This window comes from Gymnoscopelus microlampas, assembly GCF_963454915.1.
Source record: "Gymnoscopelus microlampas genome assembly, chromosome: 4".
NCBI lineage: Eukaryota > Metazoa > Chordata > Actinopteri > Myctophiformes > Myctophidae > Gymnoscopelus > Gymnoscopelus microlampas.
The window spans coordinates 41,498,426-41,511,335 of NC_139941.1; the positions used below are offsets into that span (position 1 = coordinate 41,498,426).

Genomic DNA, 12,910 nt, shown 5'->3' on the forward strand with positions numbered 1-12,910 from the left:
GTCGGATGGGGCTGGAATGCTGGAGGCCGTTCCATAAGTTTGTAGGGAAGGTTAATAGCAACCATAAAACTCTAATAGTAGAATATAAACAAGCATGGTTTTGGTACCTGCAACGTCCAGTGGGCCACCTGTCATTCAAACAGCTAGAATATCTTGTCCCAGTCAGAGCTCACCGTGGGGGGACCGGACAGGGCAATAGACCTGCTGTAGGTTCAACTACATTTAGCAGCAGTTGGCACTGTATTTTTAAGTGTACCCATATGGTGAATAAACATGGCTGCTTGTACGTGAAAGGGCTTTTTTCAACCCTTAAGAAAACAGTGTCACGCACCGAACTAAAACGAGCTAAAATGTTACACAGCCCTCCAGAAACAGCAGTAGTAGTTGTCATTTTGACAAGCCGTCTCATGAGATATAAATACATAGTCGGAGATATTTCTGGCATGCTATAGCGTGGGACACAACACACCTCTCATTTTAGCAGGTTTTATAGAGGGGTCCTTTAGGTTTTCACTGGCACTGTTCCAGTTCTGGGCAGCAGTTTTAGCACTGTTTGTTCAAATGCCATAAAATCGCACATGCTTTCTCCCCTGTGTTGTGTAGAACATTTTCAGCCTACGAATGTCAATAAATAAGTCAATATGTTTTGAGAACATGCATGTGACTTTTCTCTGCAAAACAATTGCCTTGAAAGTTGAAAACTTAAAATATATGGGTTGTCTCAGATTGAAGCAACTTTGTGCTTTTGACTATTTGGTGTTTTGCTCACCAAGAATTCCATGCTGTTTTTTCTCAGTGCCAGGGACCTCATTCCCATCCTGAAGCAGAGTATCACATGACAGACTGGAGTTCCGGTCAGATGTTTGCTGAAAGTCTGAAAAGCACCTGGTTTTTGCATGGACCACTGTTTGGGTTTCCTCTGTGGCTTCTCATAGCAGGGCTACCCTATGGGTCTCTGGTGTAAAAGAAAACAGGGAAAGCCATACTGGGACCAGTTAGAGAGGGTATGGCACACTTGTCGATTATGGGATCAACAGACATTTCCTGTCACCTCTCTTTGGGTCTAACAGTTAAAAATGGACCAAATGCTTTTGAGAGAGAGCAATATTATTTTAAGACAGTTTTAAGATTTAAAGCAGTTCTGTTTCTCACAGCTACCACAGCTCTATGTGACTCCCATCATGCTACACCTGTCCACCTTTTGTGAAAAAACAAGCGTGTATTTTACTATGCAATTCACCTTGTTTTTGTCTTCATATTGTCGCTGTTGGGTAGAAACCTTGTATCTCCATAATAATCTTTTTATGTATTTTTGGAAATGAATGCTTTAATTTATACTTTGTCATATGGCAGTGTTGTGCAAAAGTAGTGAAAATAACGGATCTACGGTTGACCCAATATCCGAATGGTTAGGGGGTGTAAAGACTCTAATGCTTGATAGTGAGTCCCTGGTTTGATTCTCGGGCCAGTTGGACCATTTGCTACATGTCACTCCCCTTCTCTCTCCCAGTTTCCTGTCTCCTTAACTGTCAATAAAGGCAGAAAAAGCCCTTGAAAATATCTAAAAAATAAATAAATAAAAACTCATCACATTGCAACGACGCATTGTGAGCTTTTAGATCAGCTATTTTCAATATTTTTGGAAAAAGATTGAAAAAAGATAAATGGATTTTGAAAATCATCCCCTATAATGATAAGCAGCCCAAAATATGGACCCCACGTTGAAAGTGATTAAGACGTGGCGCCCGCTGGCCTAGTGGTTCAGGCGCATACCACATAGGCTCTAATACAGCCTGACAGAAAATCGTGGGTTTAAATCCGATCCCGACAATCTTTGGTGCGTGTCACTCCCTGTCTCTCTTTCCTGTCTGTCTCCACACTATACACTATCAAAGGCAGAAAAGCCATACAAAAAATTATAAGCTGATTTAAGTCTGTAACTAATAAAAGTATTAAAAAGATCTTGTGACTAAATAATACAACGTTCGATTCACTGGAACACATGTGGTTCTTTTTACCGTTTCCTGAAAAGCAACAGTTTTCATACATATACAGCTTTGACCTGAGAGCGTCAATATTGCATTTTTGGCATAAAGACCATTCTGCAACAAAACAGCTTGGTCAACCATTTAGTTTTTGTCATCATATCCAAGGCCACTCCACACCAATGATTCGCCATGCAACTCCTTGCAACATGCAACTACTTGCAACTACTACTTGCAAAACGTTGCATTGACTAGTTGCATTGGTGCGGTTTGGCCTTTATCATTGTCAGATAACTAAGACTAGCGAACGCATGCTGGGGCCTCAGATGAAATTGATGGAATTGTGAGTGTGGAGGGAGAGACTTATTTTCTCCTAATTGAGCCACAGGGTTTTGTTTTGTCAGGATACTTTGAGCCAAACGGAGTCAGATTCCCACAGGTCTCCTGGGATGAGAGAGGTCTAGGACCCATGGAAGCCAGCAGTGTCCTGCTCCTAATCCCTGTCATTATCCCCACTATTACACTGCCAACCACTGGCCTCTCATCAGTCTATTCCTCTGCTCTAAAAATGGGAGGTTTAACTGCTTTCTACCTCCTCTTTCATCTGCCTTTTCTCTTCTCCTTCTTCGGTTTTCTCCCGCGTTATTGTTTCCTGTATTTTAGTTGAGGTTTCCTTCATCAGCTTTCCACTGTGCAAGCCTGCAGATATTTCCATACATTTACTCTCCTGCAGACTTTATCTTGATACATTGCCATTGTGTCGCAGCAAGTCCTTGACTTAGTTAAAAATGAAATGATGAGGGAATCTTTCACGTGACATCTTATCTATGTAGGCACAGATTCGACCTATTTTTACTGCACTGTAAAAACAACTGATGCTATTTATGTATTCTTGCAAAAAGAACAATATTTATGTTACCAGCCAATCATCCTGTCTCTTGGACAAATAGCTTACCTTAAGCAGCTATAAAACAAAAGTTTGACAGAAGCATCTCAGTTGGAGAAGACAAACTGTCCTATTATAGCACATCCTGTGGGGGCCTGCTGTTTTGTCCATTGACAGAGAGCATAGTGGACATAGGATGGGGTGCGGGGGTGGTCCGGGGTCCTGAGTAAGAAGAGGGGAAACACCTTGTGACCCCCCTGTTCCTGACACAGCTTCTGGACGCATGGACACAACAAGGATGCTGTATACAGCTAGACAGCTGCCTCCATGGCAATACATTAAATGGTGTTTTCCCATATTTATTTTCCTGGATACCGGGTCATAAATGTGGTGTCATAAAAAAAATCACGCCCTCTAAAGAAACCTTTAGAGGCAATAGGAACTAGGATCCTGCTCAGATAAATGTTAACCAAATCTGTGTGTGTGTGTGTGTGTGTGTGTGTGTGTGTGTGTGTGTGTGTGTGTGTGTGTGTGTGTGTGTGTGTGTGTGTGTGTGTGTGTGTGTGTGTGTGTGTGTGTGTGTGTGTGTGTGTGTGTGTGTGTGTGTGTGTGTGTGTGTGTGTGTGTGTGTGTGTGTGTGTGTGTGTGTGTGTGTGTGCGTGCGTGCGTGCGTGCGTGCGTGCGTTTTTGGGTAATTGCCGGGGGGGGGGGGGGGGGGGGGGTCACTTGGGCACAGACATGCAATAAGGAAGGTAGATAACTGATAAATAAACAAACAAAACTTTGTTTCTCATGGCAACAACAATAATGTTCTTGGGATCATCTTAGTTTAGTTTTGCTCTGGCTACCCTTTGTTTAGGTTTTAATACGCACGGCTGCAGCCATTGTCTGTGAGACACAGACAGCCTGCCTTCTACTGCAGATAAATGATGTGCTCCGTTTGAGACATCATGGGAAAACCATCACTTTTATGGACTCCACTTCTCAACTCCCATAAAAATCTTCATGGAATCATGGATATTGACTTAAAAGTTTGGCGAAGTTATAATATTGCATCAAAATGATATATAACTGGTAAATAATAAATAAATAATGTAAGTGCCTTGGAAATTATTTAGCTCAACTTGAAGACCCTAGGTGACATAAAAAAAAATCTAAAACAAGTTAAAGAAAAAAGAAAACGTATGCCAAAATATGGTCGCTTAATAACAGTGTATTTTCTCACTAAGTGCTTAGGTCAACAAAAACCTAACAATGGGCCAACCTTATTGACCCAGACATTTTTTTTAATGTAAGGTGCGGTTCTCTTTTCAATTCAATGCTGAGGTGAGGTCAAGACAGGACAGCTGTGGGAAACATATCGCTGTTGTTAGTGACTTCATGTTTGAATGGCTAATTAGGCACGTACAAAGTCCTCAGGATATTAAAGTATTTAAAGACATGGTGATTTCAGGGTCAATGGTACAAGACAAAGCGAACTTTGATATTGTTTTTTATTTTTGTTTTCCACCTCTCAAACATTATTGTCTTTATTTTTACTCACTTGAGAGTCACTTGAGATTTGTAGGGATTTTTTCTTTATATGTCCTATAAACAAGGGGCAAAAAGACAAGATCATAAAATGCAAATACATTTTATTTAGTAGCACTGACATACATACAGTATACAGGCAAAAGAGGAATCTATTCCCAGATTGCCATGATTTTTCATCCCAAAGAAAAAAAGGAAATTTCTTAAATGTTTGTCTTTTAGAATACAGAGGAGCCAGTATGTACAAATGTGTTATCACTTTGTCAACCAATAACTTTAATTTTCTGCTGTCATATATATGTATGAATACGAAACTTAGGGAAAAAAAGTTTGGAACACACCTCTTCACCTCACCACGCATGAGAGGCAGACACACAGGAGCGAATGATCCTCAGATAAAACAAGGTTTCAAGTGGCAGGACCCTCGGCCAGTTATCAATCTGCCCAGCAGGCGATCTGCCCCTCACACATTTGGGGCTGTGTCTTCGGCTCCACGGCACTGCAGTGTGATGCTGTCTGCCACAGCAGAGTCGGTGCCTAGCAAGCTGATGTGAAAGGTCAGATGCTGTAGTTCAGCGCAAATTGGGAATAGGGCTGAAAGGCCTCTACACCAAGCTGTCTTGTCCTGACGTCTCCTGACTACATTGGGAGATCAGATTTGGTGACGTCAGGTGACATCTCATGTTTAAAGGTTGCTCCAAAAACCTGAACACAGGTCCTGAATATAGGGTGCTGAAAAAGCAGCGGTATGATTTGGCTCAAGTGGTTGAGCAAAGCATTAACGTTGCCATGGTAAGGGGTTCCATACAAGCGACTATGGTTCTGTCTTTTTCAACTCAGTAGTGCAAAAGTGCCACGAGTCACGACTGGGATTTTTTTTTCACCTGGGGCTACCCAGGATAAAAATTATACCAACACCCCCAAATGGTTTGAGATGATAAGTGATGTGCTCATTTATATAATCGTCTACAAATATTACAGATTTTATAACCATTAGTTGTTCCAGACTAAAATAAGATGCATTATCATTTTAAGAGACTGTCCTGGGATTTTTTTTAACTTTAGGGGTGTTATCCACAACGGCATGAGCTGTCAGACTGCACTGACGTAGTAACCTTGTCCCTAGGCTGGGACACCCGGCTGTGACCCCCACTGAGGCCCCTGGCTGGACCCTGGGCGCCTGGGCGTGATTTGTTGGGCCTGGAGACTCCTGCATTTAGACCACAAATCAAGAAGCAAAGTCTCTGCGTAGCCGGCAGTTTTACACTTCAAACATCCTCCCAGGTCACAGATTACACTCTCAGTCACTTATCTCCTCCTCCAGTCAGTCCTTGGCAATACTAGGGCTGACATGTGTCCATAACAAATGCCCCTATGGTTTGCCTGTAATTGACTGTCAGTGGAACTTTGTGCCACTAAGATGTCAGTGGAACTTTGTGCCACTAAGATGAATAGCTCACGAGTTACACTGTCCCCTGCCTTACCACTGGGCAATTGAAAAACAATCCAGCTGTGCAAAGCATATGATAGTTATAGCTGTGCCAAACATATGACACCTATAACTTTAAATTAGAGGGCTGCATTTTATGCATACCAGGCCAGCAGAGATGTAAACACTGCTGCAACTGCATTCCATATGTACAGGAGGGTTCACTCCCAGAGTAATGTCATCTCTGATATGCCTCAGCTGAACATTGGTTGACATATGTGATAGGATTACCGTAACATGGTGCTGGTTTCGGTTAGTTTCACTGAGGTTTCCAAGCATTAGGGGCCAGAGTGACATACAGTAGAAGCAGTACAACATTGTACAACAGCAGGGTCATTTCCAACACAAGATCAAAAGCACTCACAGCTGTGTGAGGGACACACTGTAAAATCCTGAGGAATAATTTAACTCTGAGAGTTGTATTTTTATTATTATTATTATTATTTATTAGATTAAAATCATCAAACAATACAATTACTCTACAGGCATGCGATTATAGCCTATACTGTTGCTTTTCACAGCCTTCTGTCAGCAACTTACTGTAAATTAACAAATGGAAGATCAGCGTCACATTAAGCTTGTGAAATATGCATCAGTATTCAATCTTTACCCAACACTTAACATGAGACATTTGTTTATTTAAAAGTTTACAAAGACATTTTCCACAAATCTATGCATTTGCATTATTTTCTCCTGGCAACCAATATAGGCAATGTTCAATAAGAAAAGAGGTCTCTTAAGCGTCTCTTAAAGACACCCCAGATGACGGTGTAATCTGGCCATCTGTTTCTTATCTACACTCCTTTATTTTTTAAATTTGTGAAGTTATTTGTCTTGTGGATACTGGGCTCCGAAGCAGCAGGCACCCAATCCGCTCCATAGGGATCGAGATAGAGGCAAAACCCACCTGGTGTGTGTGTGTGTGTGTGTGTGTGTGTGTGTGTGTGTGTGTGTGTGTGTGTGTGTGTGTGTGTGTGTGTGTGTGTGTGTGTGTGTGTGTGTGTGTGTGTGTGTGTGTGTGTGTGTGTGTGTGTGTGTGTGTGTGTGTGTGTGTGTGTGTGTGTGTGTGAGTGTGTGTGGTAGGGATATAGGGTGAGAGAAACATTATTCTACTTAGAGCAATAACTTCGGAGTGCTTCTTCTGCAGTCTCTGAAAGAATAATTGTATGCATGCATAATCCGTGAAACACGTGTGTACATGTGCAGACCTTAAAACATGCTTTTATTGTTTTACATTCTATTGTATTATAACCTTGTGTATGTTTTGCTTCAGTACCACTAATTGTGGTGGACAGGAATTAACCACATTTAATTGAGTACTGCACTGCATAATGTCTGTACTTTACTTGAGTATTGAGTAAATTATGAATTCACCACTTAAGCCCCAATTCAAATGTAGTGAAAATAGCCGATCTGCTCGATCAGATCTTTTATTTTCACAATTATTTACATATTTTTAAAATGTCTGGAAAATCTTTGACTTTTGGGGGGAAATGTCCAAATTTGAATACAGCAATGCATTGATTATGCAAAATGTACTTTGTAATTTGTACTTTTGAATACTTGAGTATTTAAAAAAGCATGAGCAATTTTCAGTTGAGTAATATTTGAACCATGAGTATTAACACACTGGGGTTGAGTACTTTGACTAGGGCGGTTTACACACACACACACACACACACACACACACACACACACACACACACACACACACACACACACACACACACACACACACACACACACACACACACACATAGCCCAAGAATAATCGAATAAATGTGGAAGCCATTTTCACAGTTGCTCAGTGGGTATCCTCAATCAAAACACTACAATTTGACTATTAATTCATGAGAAACACCTCATGAATTAAAAAGTGTTGTCTCTAGACCACTGGTACTCAAAGTGGAGTCCGGGACCCCCAGGGGTCCTTGAGAGGGTTACGGGAGGCCCCCAGCAAAATTAGGAATACTATTTTATGTTTCGGCTATTCATGGGGGAGGAAAAAAAGCTTGTAGATTGCCTATTTTAGAAACATTTTGACAAATCTTCTCTTATGGGGATCCCTGGCCAAACATCTCAATTTGGGGATAATTGACACGAAAATGTTTGAGAACCACTGGTCTAGAAGACCTTTGCATTTCAGCAAACATATTTTTCACAGCACATGTGCACTTGAGTATTACAGTAAGTGACTGCTGGAATTAATTAGAGCAACTCCCCAATGTCACCACTAGGAGGCACGTTTACAATGTTACCTTTCAACACTTCCTTCATTGTAGCCTATTTTATACAGATACATTGCCTTGTATGTGATTATATCTGAATCTAGAAACCATACTCAATCATGAGAAAATCGTTATTCATTGTAGTCTATTCCAAATAGTATCAAATTTGGCCTTTCCCTCATTCATTATCCTGAAAATAATTGTAGCTAGTCACCATCAATCATTAGGTAAAGACAAGAACATTGTGAATATAGACTTGTGTGATGGTAAAAGAAAAATATAGGCTATATATTTCCTTAGGGTAAATTAGTGGTTACATGACTGCTAGGTAAGTGGTGTGAAGAAAGGATAGCCTAATCAAATTACCAAATGATGTGTGCAAAGTAGGCTATAATTTATCATAACAAACTAGGCTATTAGAGATTATTTGAAGTAGGGCCTACACACAAAGACCTTATCTACAGGATTTATGAAACTTGATCCAGTGATCAAAAGGTTGCTGGAGGGTGGAAAGTGTGTGGGGGTTAATGGTTTCAGTTGTTGTTGATCACCTTTCAAGCTCACACATGCACTAACTGCTTTAATTCAATTCCTGCGCGGCCTCGCCGACCCGTCGCCAATCCGAGGAGCAACTAAGTGGTGGGAAAAGTAGGCTACTCACATTTTTTACTTAAATAAAAGTATCAATACTGCAATGTAGAAATACTCTGTTACAAGTAAAAGTCCGGAATTCAAAATGTACTTGAGTAAAAGTACAAAAGTATTGGTATCACAATATAATTGAAAGTACAAAAGTTTACAAATGTATACAAATCTTTTGAAAATAGCAGATCTAATAGCAACTAACATTTTTAAATAATTGTAGTGGCGTAAAAGTATAATATTTAATATGTGAATGTAGTGGAGTAGAAATAGCCTACTGAAAATTGGAAATACTCCAGTAAAGTAAAAAAAAAAAAAAAACTCAGTACTTGTACAGTACTTGAGTAAATGTACTTAGTTACTTTACACCACTGGCTTTAACTACTAATACGTTGTATTTCCCCCTATATCGTCTTGTTAATTGTCTTGTTTTAGCTTCGTGTTAAGCAAACCGATACAATGAATCGTCTCTACGGTAAATAATATACGTCTTAAATCAGTTGAATGTAGGAGTCTATCCTGTAAAACAGCCTTTCGCACATCTAGGTCCAAGGCGTCAGCTCTGAATAAACTTTGAATAAGCAAATATAGGCTTGTAAACTAGGGTCCCTCACAAAGACACGATGCGAAGTTTCCTTTTGTTTTTGTTTAAACCTGTTTGTTTGCTCGTCCTTTTATCATGGAAATTAATCCCCATACTTGAATGAGAATTGATTTCACACATCCCCTGAGCTATAAGCATTTACATTTAATCTAATCATGAACCAGTTTGAAAATTCATTGTCGATGTAGCTAGGCCAATTACTTGTTTCAGGCCGATATATTAAATAAGATTGTCTTATCTGCATTGGCTTTTTTTTTTAAAGTGTAAACCACCCAGTTAAATTTAGCTGCTCCACAACACCAAACAACAGTGTGGAACCAACGCAGCCTACATAGTTTGCACCATTAACAACTTTTTCATGATTGTACAGTAATGTAAATCTGCAAACCTGCTTGTTCAGACATGCTTGGGGCATGCTCAAAATTATTTTATTTTTTTGCTACCTAAATGATTGACAAATGAATACATTTTAATATATTTATGTGATAGGCTACTAAGAAAAACTAGATTTTTCAGAAGATGTGTCAACTTAGTTGCCTACTCAACTAGCTACAGCTGAATTAGACATGTATGAGTATTGACAGCAAATACATTTGTCAGTGGGTAGGCTATGTCTGACTATCTGAATAGCATAGGCTATTGTATGACTGGATGTCATCCCGGCAGCCCCTGCCAGTGAGCCATGGTGTGTGCTAAAGAGGTGAGAGAGGAGGAGGAGGAGGAGGGGGATGTGAGACCAAAAGTGTTTTAATGGGGGAGGGGGTCGTTCCTGGGAGGGGACTACGGGGTGTGGAGGGCCGAGTTTAAAAAGGCAGGCAGCAGCACCAGTCCTCACTCTCACATGCATTCTGTGCTCTCAACGTAAATCCATGAAAACTCACAACTGTGACTGCTTTGTAGTCTCAGTTTGTACTGATATTTGGTTTGCTTCTTCTCGCGGACAACTGAAGCCCTGGGATTTTACACTGAAAACAAAGGAAACTGCCTGTTCTTTTTCTGCTACAACTCAACTCCAGCAATGGAAGCCCCCACTATGGAATATCTAGATAACTATGATGAATACTATGATGAGTACAACGAGACTGTATGTGACTTCTCTGAGTGGGAACCTTCCTACTCCCTCATCCCTGTTCTCTACATGCTCATCTTTATCCTGGGCCTCTCAGGCAACGGGGTGGTCATCTTCACCGTCTGGAGGTCCAAATCCAAGCGTAGGGCAGCGGATGTCTACATTGGCAACCTGGCTCTGGCTGATCTTACCTTTGTTATTACCCTACCTCTGTGGGCTGTGTACACCGCCCTGGGGTACCACTGGCCTTTTGGTGTGGCCCTGTGCAAGATCAGCAGTTACGTTGTTCTGGTGAACATGTATGCCAGTGTGTTCTGCCTCACCTGCCTGAGCTTTGACCGCTACCTGGCTATCGTCCACTCCCTGTCCAGCACCAGGCTGCGTTCAAGGGGGACCATGCTGGCCTCATTGGGGGCGATCTGGCTCCTGTCTGGCCTGCTCGCTGTGCCCACGCTGCTGTTTCGCACCACAGTCACCGATCCAAACAGCAACCGCACGATGTGCGCCATGGACTTCAGTCTGGTGACTCTGAACCAGAGGCACGAGTACTTCTGGATTGCAGGGCTCAGCCTCTCCTCCTCTGCCCTGGGCTTCCTGATGCCTTTCCTGGCGATGACCATCTTCTACTGCTTCATCGGCTGCACTGTCACCCGCCACTTCAACAACCTGCGCAAGGAGGACCAGAAGAAAAAGCGTCTGCTGAAGATCATCACCACCCTGGTGGTGGTGTTTGCCTTCTGCTGGACACCCTTTCACGTGCTGAAGAGCATGGATGCGCTGTCCTACCTCGGTCTGGCCCCCAACTCCTGCTTGTTCCTGCGCTTCCTCCTGCTCGCCCACCCCTACGCCACCTGCTTGGCCTACGTCAACAGCTGCCTCAACCCGTTCTTGTATGCTTTCTTTGACCTGCGCTTTCGTTCCCAATGTCTGTGCCTGCTCAACCTGAAGAAAGCAATGCATGGCCAGATGAGCTCCATTTCATCCACGCTCAGCGCCCAGACTCAGAAGTCAGAGGTACAGTCTCTGGCCACCAAGGTGTAGGGAGGAGTGGATGGTGGAGGATAGGTGGAGCGAGAGCTGCTGGACGGTTTCTGTCTCTCACACTATTGGAACATTTAAAAGAACAATTACAGACTTTATGTGTAGCTGATGAGCATGAATGATGAGAAGATGAACTATGAAATCTCACTGCTCACCGTCATGAATTTGTTTATGTTTTCCTTTATTGCTGATGTAGCTATGAGATGGGTGGGAGCTCTGCGTGTGTGTTTAGGCGGAGAGACTCAAACCACTGGACTTTGAACCGGGAGCCAGCTGGCTGAGCTCCTTGGTTGCTTTTCACCCCCTCAAAACCGTGTCTTTGAACTATGATGGACTATGGGGGACCAGAACTATGTTTGTAACCCCACACGCGCATATTTTTGAATTGTGAGTTGATGACACATATTGGCTCTGTATTACCGTAACTGTAAATCTGTTTACACTGGGTAAATCATAAAGTTGTACAGTATTTTCATACCATAGCTTTTTTCAAATCTATTGTTTTGTTTTGAAGGCACTTGTTAAATGAACAGATTAAAAAATACACCCAAAAAAGATCCGCCTTGCTTGTGTGACTTGTTTGTGAGGTAGAGGTGCTGGGTGCTGGAGGGAGGGGGGGGGGGGGGTGTAAGAAGAGTAAAGGTGTTGCAGCTTAATTATATAGTTTGTGGAGGAGACGAGGGCAGACAGGCAGATGGCAGTTGACAAATGTTGTCGGGGAAGTAAAATGGAGTGGGGGGTAAGTGGGTGGCTGAGGGGGGATTCACAATGTAGCCCTGACACTAAAAGGAAGAAATGAACTCAATAATTGTTTCTGTTTGATGTATATCTTTTATTTTTTTGACAATGTTGTAACTAACTACTGTATTAAAGATGTGTTCTATGAACCCACATTCTTATGTTTCTCTTGTGTATGTTTCTCTTTTGTGTGTGTGTGTGTGTGTGTGTGTGTGTGTGTGTGTGTGTGTGTGTGTGTGTGTGTGTGTGTGTGTGTGTGTGTGTGTGTGTGTGTGTGTGTGTGTGTGTGTGTGTGTGTGTGTGAAAGGGAGAGAAATAAAGTGAAATAAAACAAATCAATATGTTTTAAACTGCTCAAAAACATTTTCAAGAGAGAACAAAATATAGGATTATGAGAACAATGCGTTGCAATTCAAACTCTAAATTTGAATATTTATGTTTCTGAAATGGTCTGTGGCTTTAGAAATGCACGGCAAGCCACACCAGTGTCTTGCCCCTTTTTATTCATCATGGAGCATGTTTACATTAGTTTCACTGGAGAGCGTTTAATTGCTCCATCCTGTTATTTCTGTGATAAAGATCACCCAGAGGGGGCAGAGCTTTGGTATGAATGCCTTGCATTTGGTTTACACCTTGAGACTAATAGATCTCTAATCTCTATTCATTCACAACCACCATCCAGACTGTAACCGGATTAT

The 12,910-nt window shown here is 41.7% G+C and overlaps 1 protein-coding gene across 1 annotated transcript; it reads left to right on the top strand.

Annotated features, from left to right (window-relative positions):
• Nucleotides 1-10,212: 10,212 nt before the first annotated feature.
• aplnra (apelin receptor a) lies at nt 10,213-12,066 on the top strand. The gene has a single exon (XM_084054918.1). It carries the CDS (start codon nt 10,383-10,385, stop codon nt 11,472-11,474), a length of 1,092 nt encoding a protein of 363 aa, XP_083911044.1. The 5' UTR covers nt 10,213-10,382; the 3' UTR covers nt 11,475-12,066.
• Nucleotides 12,067-12,910: the final 844 nt, after the last annotated feature.

Coding starts and splice junctions, on each gene's coding strand:
- aplnra (XM_084054918.1), top strand. CDS start 10,383: ATGGAAGCCCCCACTATGGAATATCTAGATAACTATGATGAATACTAT.